General features: G+C 40.6%; 2 protein-coding genes and 1 non-coding gene across 4 annotated transcripts in view; all 3 read right to left on the bottom strand.

The window, feature by feature from the left end:
- CKAP5 (cytoskeleton associated protein 5) overlaps positions 1-27,277 on the bottom strand; it is a 112,446-nt gene that overhangs the window by 785 nt on the left and 84,384 nt on the right. For both annotated transcript variants that reach the window (XM_049617273.1, XM_049617282.1), the window contains exons 28-43: positions 25,017-25,142; positions 23,618-23,767; positions 23,136-23,339; positions 22,790-22,925; positions 22,157-22,350; positions 20,832-21,004; positions 19,463-19,636; positions 19,120-19,240; positions 6,703-6,882; positions 6,035-6,222; positions 5,209-5,284; positions 4,308-4,496; positions 4,082-4,219; positions 3,503-3,586; positions 3,248-3,407; positions 32-183 (exon numbers count right to left, since the gene is read on the bottom strand). In XM_049617273.1, the coding sequence (XP_049473230.1) occupies positions 32-183; positions 3,248-3,407; positions 3,503-3,586; positions 4,082-4,219; positions 4,308-4,496; positions 5,209-5,284; positions 6,035-6,222; positions 6,703-6,882; positions 19,120-19,240; positions 19,463-19,636; positions 20,832-21,004; positions 22,157-22,350; positions 22,790-22,925; positions 23,136-23,339; positions 23,618-23,767; positions 25,017-25,142 (2,445 nt within the window). The remainder of the gene's footprint in view (positions 1-31; positions 184-3,247; positions 3,408-3,502; positions 3,587-4,081; positions 4,220-4,307; positions 4,497-5,208; positions 5,285-6,034; positions 6,223-6,702; positions 6,883-19,119; positions 19,241-19,462; positions 19,637-20,831; positions 21,005-22,156; positions 22,351-22,789; positions 22,926-23,135; positions 23,340-23,617; positions 23,768-25,016; positions 25,143-27,277) is intronic.
- On the bottom strand, positions 13,886-15,806 carry LOC125912800 (10 kDa heat shock protein, mitochondrial-like). The gene has a single exon (XM_049617550.1). It carries the CDS (start codon positions 15,730-15,732, stop codon positions 15,484-15,486), a length of 249 nt encoding a protein of 82 aa, XP_049473507.1. The 5' UTR covers positions 15,733-15,806; the 3' UTR covers positions 13,886-15,483.
- Positions 22,555-22,666, bottom strand: LOC125917762 (small nucleolar RNA SNORD67). The gene has a single exon (XR_007456286.1). It is a non-coding gene; the product is annotated as a small nucleolar RNA SNORD67 (small nucleolar RNA).

Genomic DNA, 27,277 nt, shown 5'->3' with positions numbered 1-27,277 from the left:
CCCGAGCCACACGGAAGGAAAGGAGCGGTACCTTTGTATTGTCCAGACCACACCGCTGTCGGAGGATTTTGAGTCTTTCCAGGTAGACCGACGGTCCCACCTCCTCTCCGTTTGTGTTACCAATGGAGGACACTGTGCTTGTGGGAGCAGACATACACGTGACCTCCGTCTGAGGGGAGATGCCTAGAGAGGAAGTGTGGAAAGGACACTCGAATGTACCCACGTCCCACTTCTAGACTGGCCTGGTTGATCTGCCACCACAGGGAACGATTTGGAACCTAGATACCGCCATTATAAAGACTGAAAAATCCAGAAGAGTCCATCTGGAGTTGGCAATAAAGCGTGCTCTGAAATACACAAGATAAGCCGAGCGAGAGCTTCAGGAGTCAACAGAGAAGAGCAGACTGTCAGTTGGGCCGGCCATCTACATCTGGGATATGCGGGGGTTGGATCTTGTGACCCTACGCTGACCTGGGCCATCCAAAAGGCCCGCGCCACTGCTGGGGCCATGGGAAGTGTCCAGCCGAGGAACCTAAGGCCTTTAAATGTCGGCAACGATTAGACGAGGTCTGGACGAGGTGACACACAGGAGGAAGTCCTTATTCAAACTGGGGGAGAGAGCAGGAGCTGAAGGCTACAGTGTATTCAAGGGGAAGAGGCGGAAACGGAGGTGTCCTACAAACACCCAAAGAAGGGACAGGAACGGGAGCATCTGTCACCCCAGCGTGGAGAGCAATATTCTGGCAGGAGAGGGGGAGAAACCAAAAAAATCTGTCACAGTTCTTAAATTTCAGAGAAGGAACAATAACAAAATGCAGGCCTTTAAAACACCCAAAGATAATGCGTTACAAGATGCATTATCTAAACCAAAAAGATAAGGTCCTGGGACGACAAACTTCCCTACGGTAAACCGAAGAGTCGCACACAAGATTCCTCTAGGAAAATAGGAATCCCTAATGTAAACGTGAGGAGAATGCTCTGACGGAGAGTGAACGAAGAAGGACGTGAGAGGGAGCGGTGAGGGACGTGTGAATGCTTTCCACACAAAACCGCTCAGGCATCAGAGGGGACACGCACGTGTGTTGCAGATGTGCTGTTCAGGCCCAAAGTATCAAATGTTGGATGTCACCAGAAAGGACTCTGGGAGTGAGAAAAGGGGGCTCTGCCTCGATCAAGCAAACTATGGTATGTCCGCTTACCACTTCCAACACCCCACATAACACAGTATCTACTAGGTTAATTGTTTGGCGTCTGTCTCTACCCTTGTGGCTTATTAATTTATTATCTATTATTTATTTGTTGGTTTACGTACTTGAGACAGAGAAGTGGGGCTCATTCGAGGCTCATGTTTATACCCAAAACAGGGCTCGAGCTCACCAACTGTGAGATCAAGACCTGAGCCAAGTCAGATGCTTAACGACTGAGCCACCCGGGCGCCCTACTCCGGTGGATGTGAAATTCTAGCAGAGGCTTCTCTCTGTTTGCTGCCTGGCACACACAACAGTACTTGCTGAGTGATAGGAACGAAAGCTTCTCTGAATGTTAAGCTGAAACATTACTTCCCCACAGTGGAAAAGCCAAGTATCTGCAAATTACTGCTCACAGGATCTAGAGACAAAGGAAGACCTTGAAGGTGTCAGTTATAGAAAAGAGCTGTCAAGGGCCTTATTAAACCAAAAGAGAGATCTCTGTCACCATGCAGAGTAGAGCTCTCACATTTGTCCTGCATCTAGTTCTCTGTGAGTTCCGTGAAACTCCTCCTCTAACATTCCCAAATTTGTTTGCCTGAAAAACCGTGTTCCTTTGTGGTTTTCACAGTTGATCTTAGCCAAAAGGCTGAGAAGCCATCCTTTGTGGTTTTCAGATTCCAGTCATGTTCTCTCTCACCATGTGTGTTGCTGGGCTGAAGCTTTAGTTATATTCTCTGAAATTATTTTTCTCTTCTTCCCAACACCTTAAATTATGCCTCTCCAAGACCTTAAGAGTGTTTTTTCTTGAAGTGTAATGAGCAGAATGTCTACATATGGACATACCGTGGTTTGCTTGATCAAGGGGTGGGGAGTAGATGACATTTTAAGGAAGGTCTCACTGAGACAGTGGTGTCCGGACAAGGATCTGATGGAACAAAGAGAGCCAGTCACAAGACCATCTTGTGGAAGAGCAATCTACATGTAAGAAACGGTTGGTGCAGAGGTCTAAGCAGGTACATAAATGCCTGATGTGTTCTGGAACAGCAAGGAGGCTGGTGGGGGGCTGGAGTATTCGGAATGGGAGTCGGAGTGAGTAGAAGACGCGGCTGTGGTGGTGGCCTTACGCGTAGGACCTCGTAGATCTCTAGAAGGCCTTTTGCTGAGAAAGGGAGAGCCTTTGGGAAACATTTGAGAAGTACTGTTTTGGTGCTATGCGTGGAAATGGGAAGGCGACAGTGGAGGCAAGGGGTCAGCATGAAGAACAGTGCCATAAACCAGGTGAGAGATGACGACTCTCACACCAGGGCAGTGGCCGTGAAGGTCATGAGAAGAGCGCGTGGAGTCTGTACATGGTTTGCAGGCAGAGCCAAAAGGATTTCCCGACAGAGAGGAAGACAAGACTCAAAGGCTCTGGGTCTAAGCGAACTAGAAGGACAAAGTTGCCATCACCTGAGATGGACAAGGAAGGAAACAGCAGGTCTCCTCCTGGCTTGGAGGAATATCTGGAGCTTAGCAGTGACATGTGGAGTTTACAATGCCTACCAGAGACCCAAGTGGAGGCATCATGCAGGATGTATCTGTTGGGATTAGGAAGAAGGTCTGAGCTGGACCCAAAACAACACTGGGCCTCTCTGGCACGTAAATGGTATCTCAAGTGATGAGACTACATGGATTAGTTACGGGAATGAGAGTAAGAAGAGATGGTTACCGACTGAAGCCTGGGGAGCGCCAACATGAAGAGTTCAAGGAGAGGAAGAATCGGAGACCAGGAAGGAAGAGGCCAGGAAGGCTGCGTAGGAGGAGACCAAAGAGAGCATGGACAACTAGAAGCCCAGGGAAGAAATGGTTTCAAGGGCAGGGAACACCGTCCTTGTCAAACACTGATGATGGGTCAAGTCAGGTGACAGAGGTGACCACTGTCTGTAGCCATGTGAACATCGCTGGTGACCATTAAATATTGAGGAACACAGGCATTAATTTAAATGTGTCAAAGCCTCCAGTTCCTGAGCTGGGAGATATTTTGAACTCATCCCTGAAGCTACTAGAGGAAACCATACCTGTTGATGAGGGAATACGGCCTTTGCCTTCTCTCTCCATCTCAATCACCCGAAGGCCTCTTTCAACATAGCTCTGGAAGAACTGGGAGGAATTTTTCAGAAATGGTTCAATGTCGGCATCTGAATATTTCTTCTTATATTCATATAACTCTGCTAGGCCCTGGTTAATAAGAAAAAGGAAGAGGAGGGAGAAATTAGTCAGTGGTCCTTCTCTATAAAGCAGAAGCCCATTTGGCTAGGCCCTTTCCCTTTTACCTCTTTGGTGTTCTCTTTAGAGCCAATCTTCTTAAAAATCTCAGCCAAGAAATCATTCACTTTGGCCTTTGATGATTTTTCATCCTGAAATTGAAAGGCACAAAGGACCGGCTAGACCCGAGTTATTAATTAGGAACCCCCCATGGTTGGATAAGAACTAAAGATATCTCAAAATCCAGACCTTACTGGTGTGTTCCTGTGGCTAACAGAAGCACCAATGTCTACACTGGAAAACACTAACATTCTGAGTTACTGAATGCCTCCAGCTGCAGCTTTCCAACTAAACTTGAGGAGGAAGGACCTTGGCCCATTCCTCCCTAATTAAGTAGAGCTCACAGTGGATTTCTCTGGCAACGAAAGCTTTAAGCACAAGTACAGAAACCTTTCTTAGGGACCAAGAGGCACATGGTTAGAACTAGTTCATATTTGAAAACTTAAAGGTGGAAAATGGTCATGACACCTCAGCAGGAGAGTGGCCCCATCCCTGAGCCTTAACCTTAGACCCTCAGAAAGATGGGCTCCAGCGTTTACATCTGTGACAGGATCACCACCCTTAGTCTTTCGAGTCAGGACACTTACTATTCGAGACGCTCCCTTTTCGGTTTCCTTATCAGACTTGCTCCCGGTCTGGTCCATGCTGTGCTTCATCATCCGGCAGAGGTGGGCCTCCAGCTCAGATTCGTTCTTGTTGTCAATCATTGTTAGGTGGTCTAGGATCTGTGGGAGACACACGCACAGTGAAATGGCAGCAATGCCGTGATGTTCTCTCAAGCTCCCTCAGGGACCAGCTGCTGTTCTCACATACCTTGGGCCCTTTTAATTTGCATAAAGTGTGCAGCAGCGTCTTTAGGGTCCTTATGGGAAATTCACTTTTGCATTGCTTCAGTTTCTCTTTGGGGAAGACCTTCATGAAAATATGTATGTCCAGAAGAATTCTGTCCAGATTAATGCTGTTGATGGTATCAGGCAAGAGTCGAACCATTCTCCAGAGACACTATTGGAAAAAGAAACAAAGTTAGGAGGAGTGGCTGAAGAATGAGGATCACTCCTGGTACCATTCACCTGTCCCAAGCTCTGTGGTCACTTCCAAAAGATGGTCAGGGATATAAGTGTGGAACACCACCATGCCTTTTGAGTTCAGCTGCTAAAACATGAACAATTTCACTCATTTCAAGCACATCATGGCAAGAGTGTGACCAGCCATCCATGTAATCATCCCCACACCTCCTTCACACTCCCTGGAAACGGGGGCCTTGAATGGTGAGAAGGTATGGAGAATCGGGTACGGAACCCAACAGTACAGCAGTTCATACAGCTTAACCAAACCTGACCCAAGGACACAGACTCAATTACAGTGTAATAACAATGTTATAATGTTGCAGATACGTTCACTTAGGGTTTTCCGTTCAAGAGGCTAAAATATTACAGGACAGGGCTATACTTACTATTTCCCAAAAAGGTATAACATTTGTCTCATGAAACTAATTGCCTTTTGCTTCTAGGATAATTCGTCTTTCCCTTTTCATTGTTTGAGGCCAAAAACTGTTCAGGCCTGAGCCTGGGGTATAAACTCGAGACCAAGTATATTTTTTTCAGGGGTTCCTTGGTTGATTTGAGTCTATGTCTTACTTTCAACTCCCTTCTCTGCACACTTTAACAAGTATTGCATCTTGGAAAGAAAAGAGACCAAATTATTTCAACTTTACCTTCATAACAAGCTCTGAGAATTTGGGAGAACTGGCTGTTGCTAGTAGGCTGTCTTGGAGCAAAACAAGTAGGGCACTAGGAAAAAAAAATCCCAACATGGTAACATTAATAAGTTTCAAACGTGCATTCCAATTAAAACCAATAGTTGAAAGGCCAAGTGTAAATATTCTGTATCCATCTAACAAATTGAGAGCCTATGGATCAGGATTGTCTCTGATTACTTGACATTCAGCTATAAAGAAAATAAACATCAATCATTTAAGCTTTCTCAGTTACTACTTGGTAAATGGTAAAGCTTGTCACTATTTTTCATTGTTACTGGTAGCTGAGACAGAAATGTACTTGAAATGTACATGAAAGGAGAGGTAATCAACAAACATGATAGTTCTATTCTAGAAAATTCTTTGTAATTTTTTTTAAAGTTTATTTATTTTGAGAGACAGTGCAAGTTGGGGAGGAACAGAGACAGGGCGACAGAGAATCCCAAGCAGTCTCTGCACCGTCAGCTTGGAGCCCATTGTGGGGCTCAAACTCATGAAACCATGAGATCATGACCTGAGCAGAAACCATGAGTCAGATGCTTAACTGACTGAGCCACCCAGGCATCCCTATTCTAGAAAAGTCTTGATGCTGGCTGGCTTACTAAGTTGTTACTAGTTTTAGCTGCTGTCTCGGGTCAGAACACTAGGTTCATGAGGGAGAGAAGAGTAATAAACAAACTTATTAGGCAAACCTAAAGTTATAATTGGTCTTAGTGACTTTGGTTTCCATGGGTAGAAAAAAGAGAGGCTGTTTCAGGCTCAAATGGTGAGAGCATGGATATACCTCAGGATGTTGGTCTGGTCTGACTTCTCCAGAACCTTCACCACCAAGAGGTTCACAGAGCGGATCACCTGTTGTCCTTCCTCTAGATCTTCAATCCTAGAGTCCAGCATTAAGGTGATGAGGCCATGCATCAGGTCTTTCAGGACTCCAGTGGAGGCCTCCCGGGCAAGGCTTTCTATCTGAAACAGCTATCCAATCATACTTGTGTTAGGTATGAAAGCCAATATATAAAACAAAGAAGATAAATGTGGGTGGCACATTCTAGTAAACAGTTACACTGTATTAAAAAAAAATGCAGAGTATTAGGGGGAAAAAAACCATCAGACTTCCTCAAATCTCCAGAAATAGCCAAAACTAATTGGAGTGCTTCTTCCTTCCTGTTGTAAAAGTACTTTCTGTGTGAGTAGTTATCTGTGACAATGCAACCAGGGGTCCTACCATGCCTAATGAAGACACTGGCAGGAAGCAGAAATCTAGGTAGTATGTAAGCATTCTATTTTGTGTTCTAACAATAAGGCACCCAACATCTAATGAAAGTAGTCCGTAGTCTGCAAGTAAAACTCTGTAAGTGATGTAGGATTCAACGGAACATCTACACAGATTCAGGTTCTAGAACCCAGGTAGGATGAGACTGAAAAGAAGCTCATGTTCTGTAGAGGTGGCCTTACCGAAATCATGTTGCCAATGATACAGCTATAAAGCTTGATGATCTCATCTTTCTCCAATTTCTCATCTGCCATATGTGTGTTGTAGATGAGTCTTAGCTGCATGAACGTGGCTATCAGAAACTGATCAATATGGCCAGACATAGCTTCAGCTTTGTCTTCCTGTCTCAGGACCTCATCGATCTGGTAACAAAAACCCCAAGATATGTTAACTAAAATTAAAAACAAAAACAACAAAACAACCCCCAAGATACAGTCTCCAAGCTTCATACTTAGAAGTAGCAGGAAAATGTTATGTCTATAATATTTATTAGCAAAGTACTTATAATAATATCTAACCTAGAAAAAAAATCCAGTCACTTTACACATAAATAACTAGTCCTTAGGGATTCAAACACTCAGCAGATACTAACTGAGCAAGATGCTGTTAGGTAAATTAGTCACAGATCCTATTGTAAAAGGTTCACTATCTAGAAGATTAGGGAATATAATCCCTATGTTTAAATGTCTCATCTATTAAAGTGAATACCCATCATCTCATTTGATCATTCAACAGCTCTGGAGAATCAGTAAGGTAAGTTAGTAAGATCTCCATTTACTAGATGAGAAAAGCAAGGCTCAGAAAGATCAGACTACTTAGTCCAAACTCAAAACTCAAGTTTTCCCACATCCTGATTCTGGTGTTCTTTTTGGTTTGGTACATTGGTTGTCACTAACAGTAAAATGCACTACTGTGGGTAAAACACGTATTTCCCATTCACTACTGTAAAAATACCTTATTTTTATGATTATGTAAATACCACCCAGAGACAAATATGTCAATCTTCAATGACCGCCCCCTCCCCCATCTTTTTTAAGAGAGCATGAGAATGAGGGGGGGGGGAGGGAGGGAGGGAGGGGGAGAAAGAGAGAGAGAGAGAGAGGCATACACACACTGTGAGAGAATCTCAAACAGGCTCCACACTTGGCACAGAGCCCAACTCAGGGCTCTGTCCCAAGACCCTGGAATCATGAGCTGAAATCAAGAGTCGGACACTCAACCGACTGACACGCCCAGGCACCCCTAATGACCCTACTTTCCGGCAGGGTTGTCCTATTGTGCAACCCCAGGGAGCACCATTTGGACAGACTGCAGTGGGAGTGGTGCCTGCTGGTGTTGTGGAAGCCAGGAGTCCTACTTTCATTTGCATCTTTATGCGTGTCATACCTCATTGGCACATACAATTTTATATAACTGGGGCTGTTTAACAACGTTGTGTCAACAAAGACACCATAAAAAATACTTTTTTTCCCCCCAGGGGGAAGCTTGCCCTTTTTCTAAGGTAATTAACATTAACAACCTGGTCCACATCCTTTCACATTCACAGAGTCATATACAACCACATGTGCATGCACAAATGGGGTCAAGGTTTAGGTTGTTTATTTTAAAGAGGATTATAGTTCATACACTTCTCTGCATCTAGCTTTTCTAGCACAACAGAAAATTATGAAATACCCCAAAGGCCATAGGAATAGCTCTATTTTTAAAGACTGCATTAACAGTCCACATATGCATGTGCCAAAGTTTACTCAATTGTTCCCTTACTAACTTTCAATGTGTTTCCGGTTTGGTTATTTTGTTTACTATAAATAAGGTTTCAATAAACATCTTTGTACATGTATCCTAATATACTTGTGCTTTTATTTCTAAAAGAATGATACATTTCAAATGATGGCATAATACATATTACTGTGTGGTTTTCTTTAAAAAGGCACATTGGGGCGCCTGGGTGGCATGCAACGTCCATCCGACTCTTGGTTTCAGCTCAGGTCATGATCCCAGGGTCATGGGATCAAGCTGAGTTGGGCTCTGTGCTGAGAGTGGAGCTTGCTTGGGATTCTCATTTTCTCTCTCTCTCCTTCTGCCCCTCTCCCCTGTTCACACGCAAACTCATCCTTTCTCTCTCTCAAATTAAAAATAAAGGCACTAACATTGCATTTGCATTTCTACATTTAATGCACAAGTACTGTTTTTCCACAAGCTCTACTGGCTGTATGTTATTACGCTTTTCAATTTTTGCCACTCTGATGGCAAAACATGCTATCTTATTGTTACTTTAGGCTCCATGCCCAGTGTGGAGCCCAAAGGAGTGCTTGAACTGATGACCCTGAGATTAAGATCTGAGCTGAGATCAACAGTCAGACACTTAACAAACTGAGCCACCCAGGGGTCCCTTATTGTTACTTTAATTTGCATTTTGTGGCTAAGGAGGGCCTGGACCTCTTTTCACATACTTACTGGCCGTTTGGATATCTTGTGTGATTTGCCTATTCACATCCTTCAGTCATTTTTCTATTGGGTTCTCCTTTTCTCAAGAGTTAATAAAAGCTCTATTTAGTGTAGCTATTAATCCTTTATTGGTCATCTGGGCTGCAAATATATTCCACAATATGTACGCAATATACTACTTGTTTACTGATAGTATATGGTAGATTTCTGCAGATTAAAATCTTAAAATTTTATATGTTCGAATGTGTCTTTTCTTATTCTTAGGTTTCCTTCCTTGTTTTTTAATGTTTTCCCCAAATCCCCTGGTTCTTTTAAATATTTAGGGGGGGGGGTTGATGAATTGTTTAAAATTTTCACAGGGTTACTTTTTTTTTTTTTATCTCTTCCACATCTATGGTTGGTTCCTTCCTCATTCCTGATACATATTTTTGTTCTCTAGTCAGTCTATTAAGGAATTTGTTTTGTTTTACAAGAAACAAATTAAGAGTTGTTATTTTAAAAATCCATCTTAGGGGCGCTTGGCTGGCTCAGTCAGATGAGCGTGTGATTGTTGGGTCTTGGGGTTGTGAGTTCGAGTCCCATGTTGGGTATAGACATTATGAATAAACAAACTTTGAAAAAATAAACATCCATCTCATGAACTATAGCTTTATTATCTCCTTTCAAATATTTTTTATTTTTTATTTTTCTAACTTCTGGTAAGTACTAAGTTACTTCATTTTAGCTTTTTTCTAATAGCAAATGCATTTCAGGCAATATATTTTTCATTTTTTTCTTTTTATTTTTTGTGTGTGTGGATATCCAATTGTCCCCGTATAATTTATTGAAAAGACTTTCCTTTCCTTACTGTTGAACACTTCAGTGACACATTAGTTATAAATTTATTGCGCCTATATGCATGTATTTATTTGTGGGTTTTTTAATTCTGTTCCATTGAGTCTAGTTCATTATTTTTATGTCAATATCACATTGTCTTAATTACTATAGCTATATTATACTTAAAAAATTTTTTTTTAAATTTACATCCAAGTTAGTTAGCATATAATGCAACAATGATTTTAGGAGTAGATTCTTTAATGCCCCTTACCTGTTTAGCCCATCCACCCTCCCACAACCTCTCCAATAACCCTTTGTTTGTTCTCCATATTTAAGAGTCTCTTATGTTTTGTCCCCCTCGCTGTTTTTATATTTGCTTCCCTTCCCTTGTGTTCATCTGTTCTGTATCTTAAATTCCTCATATGAGTGAAAGTCATATTGTCTTTCTCTAATTTCACTTAGCATAACACCCTCCAGTTCCATCCACGTGGTTGCAAATGACAAGATTTCATTCTTTTTGATTGCTGAGTAATACTCCATTGTATATATATACACCACATCTTTATCCATTCATCCATAGATGGACATGTGGGCCTTCTCCATACTTTGGCTATTGTTGATAGTGCTGCTATGAACTTTGGGGTGCATGTGCCCCTTTGAAACAGCATACCTGTATCCCTTGGATAAATACCTAGTAGTGCAATTGTTGGGTTGTAGGGTAGTTCTATTTTTAATTTTCTGAGGAACCTCCATACTGTTTTCCAGAGTGGCTGCACCAGTTTGCATTCCCACCAGTGGTGCAACAGAGATCCTCTTTCTCCGCATCCTTGCCAACATCTGTCCTTGCCTGAGTTGTTAATGTTAGCCATTCTGACAGGTGTGAGGTGGTATCTCATTATGGTTCTGATTTGTATTTTCCTGATGATGAGTGATGTTGAGCATTCTTTCATGTGTTGGTTGGCTATCTGGATGTCTTCTTTGGAGAAATGTCTATTCATGTTTTTTGCCCATTTCTTCACTGGATTATTTGTTTTTTGGGTGTTGAGTTAGATAAGTTCTTTATAGATTTTGGATACTAACCCTTTATCTGATAGGTTGTTTGCAAATATCTTCTCTCATTCTTGTCGGTTGCATTTTAGTTTTGCTGATTGTTTCCTTTGGTGTGCAGACGATTTTTATTTTGAGGAGATCCCAATAGTTCATTTTTGCTTTTGTTTCCCTTGCCTCTGGAGATGTGTTGAGTAAGAAGTTGCTGAGGCCAAGATCAAAGAGGTTTTTGCCTGCTTTCTCCTCGAGGACTTTGATGGCTTCCTGTCTTACATTTAGGTCTTTCATCCATTTTGAGTTTCTTTTTGTGTATGATGTAAGAAAGTGGTCCAGGTTCATTTTTCTGCATGTTGCTGTCCAGTCTTCCCAGTACCACTTGCTGAAGAGACCATCTTTATTCCATTGGATATTCTTTCCTGCTTTGTCAAAGATTAGTTGGACATACGTTTGTGGGTCCATTTCTGGGTTCTCTATTCTGTTCCATTGATCTGAGTGTCTGTTTTTGTGCCAGCAATATATTTTTCTGAGTTCAGTAGTTTCACTACAGGTTTAGAGGGAAATGCTTTCCTACTATTCACTATTAAGAGTTTTTTGGTTTTTTAATCAAAGGGTTAGTCAGGAGGGTGTTTCATACTTTTTCCAAGTGGCCATTATTTTTTGTGATATTATTTATTAAAAAGTCTGTTGGGTTACCAATGAAGAATTTGGTGAGTATATCTTTTACTACAACAGTTGTTAAGATATAAAAAAATATAGATATTTTCAGAGACTGTAAAATTCTATGTACACATATATTAAGTCCGGTTTACTGTTTACTATTTTATTAAGGTTTAACAACGTTAATATAATACAATATACAAATCCTAACAGTACATCTTAATGAAATTCTATGCATATGCATCTGTATATCTGCCATGAGAACAAGCTATAGGACATTGGTCGCACCCAAAGCCCTCTTCCTGCCCCTCCAAGCTGGTAAGCTGGTATCCTGCCTTTCACCAGGGGTTACTACTATTCTATCTGGCTTTTCCTTCTTTTAAAAAAAAACATTCTGACCTCTAACTGGTTAAGAATTGTTTCATTCCCATGTCCTTATCTTTCATCTACTACATCTGTCCCAATTCTCTCAACCTATAACTTGTCTTTTTATTTATTTATTTTTTTTAAAGTAGGCTCTACACCCAACATGGGGCTTGAACTCACAACCCTGAGATCAAGAGTCGTGTGCTCTACTGACTGAGCCAGCCAGGTGCCCTGCTTGGTTTTTCATTTTGTTATAAACAGAGTATCTTGTGATAAACAGATGTTTTCAGAAATTTTAAAGTAGTAAAAGATTTCTATTTTTTCCTTTATGTTTTTTTGTGTCTAGTTTAAAAAGAAATTCTTACATAATGTGAAGTAAAAAATGTTCTCCTATTAAGTTTTCCTTCTCACATCTAGGTCTTTAATCCATCTGAAATATACTTTGGCGTAGGAAATAGCAATCTAATTATACTGCTGTTCCCGTGGAAGATAACCAGTCCTAGCACCATTTACTGATTAATCCAGCTTTTACCAAGGGATTTTTAATGTCTTTTCTGTTCCTTTTTTTTGGGGTGGGGGAGGAGAGAAGTAGGGGGAGAGAGGGAGGGAGGGAGGGAGGGGGGAGAGAGGGAGGGGGGGAGAGAGAGAGAGAGAGAGAGAAAATGAGCACAACCAGGGGATGGGCAGATGGAGAGAGGGACAGAGGATCTGAAGCAGGCTCACCACTGAAAGCAGAAAGCCTGATGTGGGTCCTGAACCCACGAACCGTGAGATCATGGCCTGAGCTGAAATCGGAGGTTTAACCAATTGAGCAACCCAGGTGCCCCCAATACTGCACAATCTTAATTACAGTGGCTCTGTAGTTACTGTTGATGTATAGTGATAAAGGACCTCTGCACTGTGTTATAATTTTAAAAAACTTTCTTGGGGTGCCTGGGTGGCTCAGTCAGTTGAGCATCCAAGTCTTGATTTCAGCTCAGATCATGATCCCAGAGTTGTGGGATGAACCCTGCAATGAATTCCATACTTAGTGTGGAGCCTGTTTACGATTCTCTCTCTCTTTCTGCCCCTCTCCCCTGGTTATGTGCATGTGCTCTCTCAAAAAAATTTAAAAAAGATATGTAGATTTAAAAAATTTTTTAATTAAAAAACTGTCTTAAAAAACTGACTGCTGGGGTGCCTAGGTGGCTCAGTCAGTTAAGCAACTGACTCGGGCTTGGTCATGATCTCGTTCGTGGTTTGTAGGTTTGAGCCCTGCGTGGGTTTCTGTGCTGACAGCTCAGGGCCTGGAGCCTGCTTCAGATTCTGTGTCTCCCTATCTCTCTGACTCTCCCCCACTCACGCTCTCTCTCTCTCAAAAATAAATAAAACTTCAAAAAAAAATAAATTTCAGCATCAATTTCATAACTGTAGAACTGTTGAGATTTTGATTAGAATGGCTTTCACTGTATAGGTAAACTTGAGGCAAATTGGCATCTTGATAACCCCAAACCTTGTGAACATATTATATTTCCATTTATTTGGAAATTCTCTAATGTCATTCAATTTCCTCTATAAAGGTTTTACATATAAAATGCTTGATTTATTCCTATGTAAATGTTTTTGTTACTGACGGTTTTCTTTTTTTTAATATTCTCATAAATCTTTATTTATTTATATTTTAAAATGTTTTTATTTCTGAGACAGAGAGAGACAGAGACATATATATATATATATATATATATATATAGAGAGAGAGAGAGAGAGAGAGAGAGAGAGAGAGAGAGAACACAAGAGGGGGAGGGGCAGAGAGCGAGCGGGAGACACAGAATCCGAGGTTGAGCTGTCAGCACGGAACCTGACATAGGGCTTGGACTCAGGAACCGCAAGACTGTGACCTGAGCCAAAGTCAGACACGTAACCAACTGAGCCACCCAGGCACCCCTGTTAATTTTCTTATAATAAAAATATATAAAACTTACCATTTTAACTATCTCTTAAAAATAATGTTAAGTTTATTTATTTATTTATTTAGAGAGAGAGCATGAGCAGGGGAGGAGCAGAGAGAGAGAGAGAATCCCAAGCAGGCTGTGCACTATAGCCTGACTCAAGGCTCAAATACATGAACTATGAGATCATGGTCTGAGCCAAAATCACAAAGCGGATGCTTAATTGAGCCACCAAGGTGCCCATTTTAACCATTTAAGTATATAATCCAATGGCATTAAGTACCTTCACAATGTTATATAACCATCACCACTATCTATTTCTAGAACTTTGTTATCATTCTAATCGGACTCCATACCCATTAAATAATAACTCCAAATTCTGCCGCCCTTCCCTAGCCCTGGTAACCTCTATTCTACTTTCTCTGTGTGTTTGCCTATCCTAGGTACCTCATATATGTGTAATCATACAATATTTGTCCCTTTGTGTCTGACTTATTGTATTTAGCATAAGATTTCCAAGGTTCATCCATGTTATAGCATACATCAGAATTTCATTCATCTTTATGGCTGAAAAATATTCCATGGTATGTATATACCACATTTTGTTGATCCATTCACATGCTGATGGACTCTTAAGTTGTTTTCCACCTTTTGTCTGCTGTGAAGAATGCTGCTATAATAAACACTGGTGCACAACTATCTGTGGGTCCCTGCTTTTAGGTAGTGGAAATATTGGATCTTATGTAATTCTTGTTTAACTTTTTGAAGAACCACCAGACTGTGTTTTCCATAAATGGTTGTACCATTTTATGTCCTTACCAGTAATGCACACAGGTTCCAGTTTCTCTACATCCTTGCCAATACTATTGACCATTTTTTTAAAAAAAAATTTAAATGTTTTTATTCAAGAGCGAGCGAGCGAGAGCAGGGGAAGGGCAGAGAGAGAGAGAGAGAGAGAGAGAGAGAGAGAGATCCAAAGCAGGCTCCAGGCTCTGAGCTGTCAGCACAGAATCGGAGGAAGGGCCCAAATTAGTGAACTGCAAGATCATGACTTGAGTCGAAGTCAGTTGCTTAACCAACTGAGCCACCCAGGTGCCCTATTTCCCATTTTTAGAAAAAAAAGAAAATCCTACTGGGGTATGAAGTGGTATCTCATTGTGGTTTTGATCTGCATTTCCTTAATGTCTAAAAGATGCCAAACATCTTTTCACATGCTTACTGGCCATTTGTGTATCTTCTTTGGAGAAATGTTGATTAAGTCCTTTGCCCATTTTTGAATTTTCTTTCTGTTTGTGTGGTTGAATTGTGGGAATTCTTTATGTGTTCTGGATATTAATCTCTTTTCAGATATATAATTTGCAAATATTTTCTCTCATTCTGTGGGGTGTCTTTTTACTCTCTTGATAGTGACCTTTGTTTGATGCATAAAACTTTTAAATTTTGATAAAGTTCAATTTTATTATTTTTTCTTCTGTTGCCATTGCTTTTGGTGTCATATCCAAAAAATCACTGCCAAGTCTAATATCATGAAGATTTCCCCCTATGTTTTATTTGTTTTGTTTGGGATACCATTAGGTTATTATAAAAGAGAGACATAGAAATTATTTACATGATGGAAGATTTCACTTCACTAGAATGGGCAGCTTCACATGATGCCATTTCAATAATGATTTATTTTAGTCTACATACTTCCTGAGAATGTCACCAGAAATAATCCTTGTCATCCAGAACTACTTTGGTGCCTCCATATTCTGGAAGAATTTTATCTCCAACTTGCACGCTAACTAGTTGAATCTCTCTCCTCTTTTCTCTAGAGCCCCATCCATACACTTTTCCTTGAGATTTTTCTGGAAGCAAAATGCCTCTTTTGGTTACAGTTTTGGCTATACTCCTTTCAACTAAAACTTGGTCAAAGAGGGGAAGAAACTTTCTAAACGCCTGTCCTGACATGACTGGCTGCTGCAGTTCATACTTTGCTTTTGAGCTGCCACCACCACAAGGAGAACCCTCCCCCCACCTCCTGCCCTGCCCCCGCCATGTTTTCTTCTAAGAGTTTTAGAGCTTTAGCTATTACATGTATGTCTTTGGTCCATTTTGAGTTAATTTCTGTATATAGTATGAGTCCAACGTCATTCTTTTGCATGTGGATATCCATTTCTCCCAGCATCATTTGTTGAAAAGACTATCCTTTCCCCACTGAATGGTCTTGTCACTGCTGTCATTTAATTTGGTTTCAGCAGTGATCATCCTCTCCTTTCAGTCCATCTACTCAATTTTAAAATTCTAAAACTTTTTTTTTTTTTTTTTGCTGGAGAGAATATATGTAATAAATAATCCTCATTAAGTACTCTTTCCACATACCCCCTCCCCCCTAACCCCATGGTCATCTAGTCCCCTCCAGCAGTTTCAAGTTTCCCTGTACTAGGAAATTCCCATTCTGGTTATTTTGTTTTATTCCTTTTCCCAATTACTGAGTCCCTTACGGTGTGGTTTGTTATCATTCTTTATCTAGTCAGGATTCACTCTTGGGTCTTTTTGGAAATCCTCGACTATGGCAATCTGAGCAGGGGAGACATAGCAGTTTCTGCCCTTCTAAGTCTGTGGTATGCCAGCTGGCAATCTATCAGTCATATGGCACAGCACCAAGAGTGGGCACTTCTGCTCTTCTGTCTCTGAAGGTACAAAAGCTAGAGACTTCCAGCCTCAGACAGTGAATTCAGGCTTTTGGTTCGGCAACTTATAGTTCCTTGGGGGGCCAGGGAGAACACCAGGTCCTCCTATTAATAACACTCATACGGACCACCACTGCCCTTTCTTTAGGGGATATGCTGATCTCCACAAAAAGAGTCTTCCCAGGAATTTTGGTGTCTCAATCTTTTTCCCTGGGCTCTGCACTACTGAACCTCAGGTTTTCCTGAAGGCCCGTATGTGGAAAAGTCTTGTACTTATACAACACAGAGCTTGACATTTATACATACTTCAGACACCACCTACCTGACCTAGCAGCTACTCTGCTCAGAAAAGGCAGATGGGTTTGGATTGAAAGGGATGGAGAAAGGCAAGAGGGATGCATGCATTCGAGTCATTGTTTTCCAAAATCCCCTCCAATACCAAAACCGTTAACAGGACACTCTTTGTAGAACAATAGCAAAAACCTTGTGCTAAGACTTCCAATTCCACCATTTCCAACCATCTGTCTTCATGGAGATGTCTAATGAGACAACACTCAAAATCAGAAGTTAGGACGGATGTTACTACCATCTAATCTTCAGGCTCCATTTTCTCCAACTGCCCCGATCACGTTCTTCATAGCTAAAGGCCAGTTCAGAATCATTCACTGTATTTAGTCATGTCTTTTAGTCTCTCTTCAGTGTAGACCAATCCTCAGCCTTTCCTTGACTTTCTTGACCTTGACATTTGTAAAATATCCCTTGGTTTGCATTTATTTGAGATTTCCTCATGATTAGATGACATTAGGAATGTGAACAAAGTGATGCTGAATTCTCACTGGATCCTATGAGGTGGCACATGATTTTATCTTCCAGGGTGGTGTGTGCTACGCTTCTGTACTGTCAAATTCTCAAAGTATTTTTTATTTTTTGGCTACTTCTTATGTATTTGTCCTTTGTATTTTGTGGAGAGGTACTATGAAACTGCAAATATCCCATTTCTCTTCAAATTTTTTATTTCTATTATTTTTTGAATTTAATAAATTTCCTGAATTTTATTCAGTGTATTAGGTTATACCTCATTACCACCACTATTTACTTTGATGCTCAAACTATCCCCTTCAGACATAAGGCATCTGTTCCCGTTGGCCCCTGGGTCCTTCTGACATGTCCCTATCATTCTTTGAGCCTATCCTTCCTGTCTGGTACAATACGATGTTCCAGTATTACCCTGTACTTTTTCTAATTCAGCCCTAGAATCTGCTCCTTCTCCAAGGAGCTCTCATTCCCTTTTAGTGGAAAATGGTATTCAGAAGATAAGATTTGAGAGTGCTTACTGCTGTTGGGGTATTGCTGTTCTCAGGTCCTCTCAACTAGGACATGTATATATATATATTATATACACATATAACACACATTTATACCACATATATACATACATATACACTGACACTGATATTAATTTCTACATCTCTGTAATGAAAACCATGAGTTCACACTGACACATCTAATTCCAACACCACAGTTTATTCTATTTCGCTTTCCTTTCATATTTGTAGTGCTTTTCTGACAGTAAGAAATTTGGGTTCTATTTTCCTTATATTTCTTTGACCAACCTTTTTGCATATAACCAATCTCTCATCTCTGCCACCAGTTCTTCCCTATGCAGATGCCTACTCCAGCTCTGACTCCCAGTTCTGAGCCACCTGTGTATGGCCTGCCCCCTCCAACACACGTGGATATCCTTACCCTGCCTCAGATCCCACTATCATGCCAGACTGACTGCCTGCGTGGACATCCTCTTCATCCCACGTAGGCTCTGACTCCTGACTCTACATCACCTCTCCCGTATGACACCATCCTCACAGTGCTTGGGCTCTGAGACCCTTGCTCTGGGCCACTGTGGCTCCCCACCCCCACCACCTTGCCACAAGGTAGATGCCTACCTTGCTCTACCAACTTATTGGCTTTAGGACTAGATCGTTAGGGAAGGGAAGCAGAAGAAGAGACTGATTTTTTAGAAAATATATAGCTTCTTTGCTTAAAATTCTCTAATGGTTTCCCATCACATTTAAAATAAAATCCAAACTTACCCTGGGGCTTTTAAAGGTCTACATGATACAATTTCTGTCCACCTCTCAAATCTCATTCTGTACCATTCTCCCCCTTGCCCACTCTGCTCCAAGCACAGGGGCCTTGTATTAATTCCTTGAATATTCCAAACTCATTCCTCTCCTACAGTCTTTGTAATCTCTCTTCCCTCTGCCTGCATCCCTGACCACCAATCTAAGTAACTATTCAGCTCCTCTCTCTGATCACCCCATTGGAGTTATATTTACACAGTAGTTGCTATTATCTGATATTTTCTTGTTTACTTATTTCTCTCTGTCCACTAAAACCTAAGTAAATTCCATGAGATTTGGTTCCTACTTACTGCTGTTATTTCCAGCCTCTGGCGAATGAATGCAAGTGTAAAATAAAAAGCAAGGCTCTATGACAGCCATATCCTGGGAGGTCAGTGATGACAATGAGGGGTCCCTGTGCACGTTTTCATCAGAGCAGTGCTGAACGCTGCCTGCCTCCGTCAAATCTGCGACCAGAATGCAGCCACCACTCGTACAGCCTCTGCTGATGATGGAATTACCGTCGTGTGTAATACCCCCATTACCTGTGTCAGAGCTTGGATGCTCGTGTTGATGTCACCACTGGCTACTTGGGAGATAATGAAATTGATTGTGGATGCTGTATTACTGTGCATGTCATCAAAGTGTGGAGAAACAGCCCGGATTCTAGAGAGCAGAGCAAAGGGAAAAAATTCAATCTTTGTTAGAAGACATCTCAGTGAGTTGGGATTATGCAATTCTCTGCTACCTCCAGGTCTTAGTAAAGAACTGCTCCCAGCCATACAGTGATCAGTTCTAAAACATTCTAATTGTACAGAGAGCTCTTTTCACATATGCACTCTTTTGATCATGTACTGCTCACCACTGAAATGAAAGAGATTCACTTACTTGGGTTCAGGAATAAGGACGGGTTCAAAAATGTCATCCAGTTTGTGCTGAACAAGCTCTGGCATTTCACATCGAACTGTACCATTGTCATTCTCAATCTCATCTAGATCCAGCTGGAATTCTCGGCGAACCATCTGGGCTGCCTCAGGATGCCCACTCATGCTTCGGGCTTGGCTAAGGGAAGCAAAAGGAGGTTCCTGAACTAAAAGAAACTTCTGAAACAAAGGACAAGAGTAGCACTGCCAGTTGCCCCAAAGCTTCAAGACAGATGTTCAACTTCTGGTTTCAGCCCCCCTGAATTATTTGAGTCCTTGAGTCTAGGGCAAATGCCTTCAATGGGCCGCAATTCATGTTCATGAATATCCTCAGAGCTGGTGGTTTTAACTTGTATTTGTAGCAGCTTCCAAATTATAAGTATTCTCTCCAGTTCACTAAAGCCGACAAACCTTGTGTTGCTATTCCAGAGGGGGCAGAAAATAATTCATAAAATATACTTATACTGACTCAAAGGTCTCTACTTGGCCACAAATTTAAGAAAAATCTAGACTGGCTGGTTCTTTTCTGATAAATTATCCAGTGTTAAGTTCTTCTAATCATAAGCACTCATCCATGCAGTGTTCAGTACATTTTAAACTTTGAGGTACAGTCATCTCTTTTTAGGGATATTCACTCTTGATAGGTCAGGGCCAGCATTACATCTAAGCAATAGGTATTTAAAGTTTTCAAATTCAAATTGGTTAAAATTAGACGAACGATACAGCCCAAAATAGAGCTGTCTTTCTTAGATGGTAGTATTTTGAGTCCCTAAGCCAATTCTGGGTTGCATGCAATTTACTCAGCCTTATCTGAAGAACAGAATCCTGAATATGACCAAGTATAACACAAGGAAGAAGGTGAACCAATAATTTAGCCACATGACATTGAGTGGCCACTTCTGCTAGCCAGTGGACTTCTGGGGAAGGCTTGACACATGGGATACTTATGGACACCCCTAACCTGTTAAGAGTTATAAACTCTAAATCAATTGCCCTCCAGAGGGGATGAATCCAAGTCAGAAGTTAGAAAGATATAAGAGCCCTGCTAATAAGAAATTAGCAGGCAGTACTTACATCCTATAAGTGCGATACATAATTCTGTCCACGGAAAAGCAGTGAAAGAAGGCACAAGACTATTTAGAAGTGGTTTTGAGACAAAGACAAAGACAATGAAGACTGAAGGATTAAACATTTGGCTACAAGACATTTACCCAGACACTCTGTCATGCATGATAATGGCTACAAGAACTCAAGATTATGTTACAGGATAAGCTCTTAGCACACAAGGCAAAGTCCACTGAGACGTTCTTAGACAATTATCTCCATCTACATACTTGAGTTTGGAGGACATGTCCTCAGCTGGTCCCTTGCGCAGCATGTTGGCATTGGAGTTTATGCTCTGTGTGCGCTGAGGTCTCTCTTCCACCTGTTTTATTGGTGCAGCAGAAGGCCTCTTTGCTGACCGCTTAATCCTCTCCTCGAGCATGCTCATATCCTTTTCAGAAAGCTGTAAGAAGAAGCCAATTTATTACCACATACTCTACTAGAATATGAGGAGAATTAAAAACCTGATTGGAAGACTCAAAAGAGTCAATATCCATTCACATATTGAAGCAAACAGAACCTGCTATGTTAGGGTAAATTCATTTTCAAAATACTAGCTACATTTTAAATCAACTATTGTTAAAACCTGCTATCATAAGAGAATACATGAAAGAAGGAAAGGATACAAAAAGAAAGGCCAGTAATAACTCTAAATGAAAAAATCAAAGATTAAATGATGCTTCCTCATGTTTGCTGTGTCACCACTATGTGAACTACAGGTAAGAAGCTTCACCTGTGACCATCTATAAAATTCCCATCTGCTTTATCTCCTTTGCCGACCTGTAGTGAGGATTTAATTAGATTAGTACAGCTAAAAATACATAAACACAGTGTAAATACTAGGAAGTAACTGGAATGAAGGACTGAGGTGCAAGCACAAGCAAATGGCTCAAAGGCAGTAAGGAATCTGAAACAGCACCTGATGTGTCTGCAGAATGTGGCTTATGGCTGTGGGACTCTTTTGATGTGACAGGTACCAGATTCTACATCATACACGAGTACTTGTTCACTACAAAGTAAATGCACTGAAAATTACAGAGCAGATTTCTAGACAGAATATAAATCCCAGACTAGTTCTGGATTTCCTGATTCAAAACTAGCTCTCGGGGCGCCTGGGTGGCTCAGTCAGTTAAGCGTCCGACTCTTAATTTTGGTTCAAGTCATGATCTCATGTTCCGTGAGATTGAGCCCCACATCGGGTTCTGTGCTGACAGAGTGGAGCCCGCTTGGGATTCTCTCCTCTCCCTCTCTCTGTTCCTCCACTGCTCCTGCTCTCCCTCTCTTAAAAAAAAAAAAAAGCTTTCATTTTCTAAAGCAAACTGTATGAGTAGAAGGCTCAGAAAAGAAAATCTGATTTCCTGTAAGGCACATATAAATGTCCTGTAACAGTCAGAGACACCCTCAAGGGTTTATCTGGACTCTAAGACACATTGATAGGTTTAGTTTAATAAAAAGTGGTAACAACTTAGCTAGAGTTGAGATGGCATGAAAGCTGAACACCTAAGTGATTCTGCAATTCACAACATGTTAAAAATGTCCACAAAAAGTCACTCACAGTTCCAATCAGTTTGAACACCTGATCCCCGTGTACATTGTACACGGTGACGATGGTATTGAGGGCAGCATTGCGCACAGCGTTGTCACGGTCTCCGATGTGAATTGCTATCTCCTTTAAGGCTTTCCCTGGGGTTGGTTGGCAAACATTCATGCCATAGGACTCGACCAGACACCCCAGTTCTTCCAGGCACTCTGATGGGGGAGGAAGATTAGACTGATGAGACCCAACACACATTTGGCATAGAGACTTATCTTCGCTAGATAAAATTTCCTTGGCATACATAAAAGACTAAAATCTTATACTGGTTCTACCTAGAATTTTTCCTTGTTTATTGCCTTCTGATAAAACACACAATAATGATGTTACAGCAAGTGCTCCTGGAAGAAAGGGATGCCTGTGAGTCAGATGGCCCCTGTGCACTTGATTTTGTCACCAGGGTGGTAACTGAGTGGTGCCCGTGTCACCGGACACTGTGGCACCACCAGTGTGCAACTCATCATTCTCACAGTACAAATCAGAAGATTGGAATCAATCACTCAGACACTGAAGAATTGTCCTTGTTCATCTACAAACTCTTTTTAGAGGTCACTGCTGCATAGACTCACGCTTCTATTTAAATTGTTGCTTCACCTGCTCTTTGCTTAGAGTTTTTGGATTTGGTTCCTTCCATGATGAAGGGGAACATCTTGCTGGCTGGGTAGACAAGGCACATCCGGTTCAGGATGGCACGGACATCTTTACGAATGACATCCTTTGGTTCTCCAACCTAGTCGACAAGGAAAATAACGACTGAGGCATTTCCTGAGTAGCAAAGGGTCCTCTCATGAGTCACTACCTTTTGGAAGAATAGGGGCACAGGAGTAAGCGGTAGAAGGTATCTTCACAGAATAAATGAAAAAGGGCAAGGGCATAAAGGATAGGAACTGAGGTCAGCCGGGAACTTGGGCAGTCTTCCAGAGTGAGAACAACGCATTACCTTGAGGATGAGATAAGGGATGAAGGAAGATGCTTCGTTCTCAGTCAGATGATATTCCTCCTCACTTAGCAGTGTGAAGAGCAATTTTAAATATTCTAGGGCTTTCATTAGGACGCTTGTATTGGTGTCAAAAAACCGCAGGGTAAGCCACTTTAAGATGAGATCCAGGCAACCAATTACACCCTCTTTTTCACTCTCCAAGTGCTTAAAACAAAAGACAAATAAGACTGTATAAAAATGTAAGTTCTATTAGGTAAGTCCTTTATAAATTTTACTAGAGTCCAAGAAGAAAATAATAGCTTTTTGAGCTATTTAGGACCTAAAATTATAGACATTTATTCTATCAAACAATAAAACAGCTCTAAAAACAGAGAACATGTTGTATTCTAGTTCCCTCTCAAGTCATGTGAATTTCTGGGTAGTCACAAGGCTCAGTATTTTCACGGGTCTGAGATAATCATATTTATCTCTTGCAAACCTACATCAACCATGACAGCAAGGGCTTTGTTATGATGCTGAAAGTCTGAGTGAAACATCTCATCTTGTAGCCACTTAGCCACGCAGCTAGACATCTGAGTCTTTAGTTGCTCAATGTATTCATCCCGTGGAGTAGTAAAATTCCACTTCAGCACCTGAAAAAAAAAAAAACAGTGAAAAGGGACTGTAAGATGTTCAACTGAAATGAGGCAGAGAAGAACTCCATTTAAAAGCAGCTGCAGAAATCAATTAAATAAGATATTTTAAAATTCAACAAGATTAATTTGTAATTAAATATGAGCGCAAAATGTATTCTTGAGCTGTCATACTTCTGGAAGCTTAACTCTTAAAATCTAGGAATAGAATAACATTCAGCAGTTCTCACTACAAAGACCAATGCTCTATTATTGTATAACATGGTAGACACTGTTGGTACAATTTCAATAAGGGGAAAATTTGAAATAGCTATCAAAATTTAAAAAATACACACCATTCTAGGAGGAGTTTAATAAAGATATATTCACACATGTGCACAAATGCCTACATTCAAAGATGCTTATGACAGTGTAGTTTATAACACTGAAAGACTAGAAGCAACCTAAATGTTTACATTGTAGGTTGGGGATAAAGAAAGGTACATACATATGATGTACCAATAAAAAGAATGAATGCATATAAACACACAGATATGAATAGCCTTTAAGATATTTCAAACATCATTAAAAGAAAAGAATAAAACACAGAACAAAGAATATGGCATGTTCCCCTGTGCATAAAAGGCAGGCCATATATTTATACATATATGATCGTATTGCATGAAATATTGACACTTCTGGAGTAACACACAAGAGCTCTGGTAATAATGTCCTTCCTATGGAGAAGGACTAGAAGGGGTGACATGCTTCTCACACTACTCTCTGCACATTTCATATTGTTTGAATTAAGAAAAAACAACAACATGTATATATTGTAACAAAAAAAATTTAACTGCCTAATACTAAAATAAATCCAAAGAGAAATGACCGAACTAAGCAGATACAGTCACCAAATCTGGCTTTTATGATATCAGGCACAAGAAGGATTAAACGAGTGGCCTATTACCTATGTGTAGTTGACAAAAATCAATGAATACTTCCCATTCTTCAATTATAAAAATTAAAACAACTTTTATTTCTTTCCATTTGGAGGAAGAATAGGCAGTAGCTCCATTCCATAGTTCCTTCGGTAGGAACTAATGCTCCCATAGAGCCGTCTTAGAGAAATAAGCCATAATTTATAAGCAAAAGATTTAGTTCATTGTTACATAGTTCACAATGAAATGAATTCCAGACAGCAAAGCTATTCTTGATTACAAAGCAAAACAAAAAAGCAAAAACCTACTGAGGATTCTTATCCCTTTCTTACCTTTAATCCTTTTTCATCTTTCATTCTTTGCTCCTTTCCATTTGGAACAACAATGAAGATAGGACCAGATTTGTCTTCATCTTCCTTTAAGCTGGTTTTGCTGGGCACTTTCTTTCCTTGTGCACTCTACAGCCAAGGTTCAGGGAATACTGGTTAGGAATGTGATGGTGCTGCCCAGTAAGAGCGCACTATAAAAACCATACACTCTCCACATTGTATTCTCCATGACAGAAACAGATAAGTCACAGAATTGTGCACGTTATGTTTTTGTACAGGTTTTTCAGAAATGTTTCTAATAGCATTCTCAGGTAACTGTTGGTTAGTCCTTAGACTGGCACACAACATAGCTGGAAAAACTCTATTACCTGTCATTGGTTTGGGTCACAGCCTTTGTTTATTGGACAGTTCTTTCTTGAAATCTTCAACACCATTTATGGTTTTCCATATTAATGACTTCCATATTAATGACATTTTGAATGACATTCACACACTTCACATCATTTAGTTGAGAAAGCTTTTCTGTTTCTCTGAATATAAAATATATCTCTAGGGGCACCTGGGTGGCTCAGTCGGTTAAGCATCCTGGACTTCGGCTCAGGTCATGATCTCATGGTTTGTGAGTTCTAACCCTGCACTGAGCTCTGCACTGACAGTACAGAAGCTGCCTGGGATTCTCTCTCTCTGCTCCTCCCCCGCCGCCCAACGCTCTCTCCCTCTCCCTCAAAATATATAAATAAACTTAAAAAAATAAAAGTAAATATATCTCTATCATATAGCTATACCTGAGAGTCTCTGAACTTGATTCTAGGGAAACTTGCTAGAAGCATTTTAAGTTATTAAAGTGGTTTTGAAAAATAATCCAAGAGTTTGAATTTTTGTATCAGATGGAAAAGAAAATAGTGAACCTCACTATGTATATTTAATTTTAAAACAGGAACCATTATTAACAAAAATGTAGGAAGAGTCCAGTATTTCTAGTAGGCCAGAATTTCTTTCTAGTTCAAACACTGAAGTCATTCAGTCAAAACAAGTATGAGATCATTTATGTGAAACTGTAAACTGCAAAAGACTTGTGGGGGGGGGGGCGGTATAGCATTAAGAACAGAGTCAAAAATACTTCAAAGCACATGTGACCAAAATACTAAAATAAGCACTTGTTAAATTTGGGATGAGGACAGTGGGGGAGGACAGGAAAAGAACAGCTTCATTGGACAGCTTAGAAGATAATTACCTATTTAACTCATTGAGTTAAAGGACCATGCATATGGAAAAATAACTGTAATATTCAGATGAATAGCCAGAGTGCCCATTGTATCTGACATATAATAATAAATGCACTAGGTAATAAAACGGTTCTTAGTCTGGCATTTTTTTCATTAGTTACATGTAATTGATTAGATGGTTTTCTCTATGTATATTTGCTATTATATTTACTACCAACCGTACAGTTCTGCAATTTTCTTATATAAGTTTTAATCAATACTCTGAATACAGTGATAGGTTCTGAATCTTGGTATAGAAACTGATGACAATTTGCTGTGATTCAAAAACTTAATGAAAGAAAAAGATTCCCAGGAGATTTCTGCCCTCTGCCCCCTCCCCGAAATATTTAAAGTTAAGCATTCGAACATATTTCTTTATTTTATTTTTAATTTTATGTTTGTTTGTTTTTGAGAGCGAGAGAGACTGAGCATGAGTGGGAGAGGGACAGAGAGAGAGAGAGGGAGATACAGAATCTGAAGCAGGCTCCATACTCTGAGCTGTCAGCACAGAGACCGATGCGGGGCTTGAACTCACAGACCATGAGATCATGACCTGAGCCGAAGTTGGCCACCCAACCGACTGAGCCACCAGGTGCCCCTATATTTTTAATTTTTTTTTTTTATGTTTATTTATGTTTGAGAAAGAGGAGACAGAGTGCTAGTAGAGAAGGGGCAGAGAGAGAGAGAGAGAGAGAGAGAGACACACACACACACACACACACACACACACACACAGATCTCAAAGCAGGCTTCAGGCTCCATACTGTCAGCACAGAGCCCGACGTGGGGCTCAAAATGATGAATTGTGAGATCATGACCTGAGCCGAGTCAGACACCTAACCGACTGAGCCACCCATGTGCCCCTGAACATATATTTCTTTAAATGTCCAACTCTGCATGGATGCTAAAGGGACTGGTGATTCATCAAAATAAGTCCCACTGGTGCAGGGACAGACGGTATTTCCTTGTAGACTAATTAAGATACCTTCTAGCACGATG

The sequence above is a fragment of the Panthera uncia genome, chromosome D1 (assembly GCF_023721935.1).
Source record: "Panthera uncia isolate 11264 chromosome D1, Puncia_PCG_1.0, whole genome shotgun sequence".
NCBI lineage: Eukaryota > Metazoa > Chordata > Mammalia > Carnivora > Felidae > Panthera > Panthera uncia.
The sequence above is the reverse complement of the archived record's forward strand: the minus strand, read 5'-3'. Positions and strand labels throughout refer to the sequence as shown.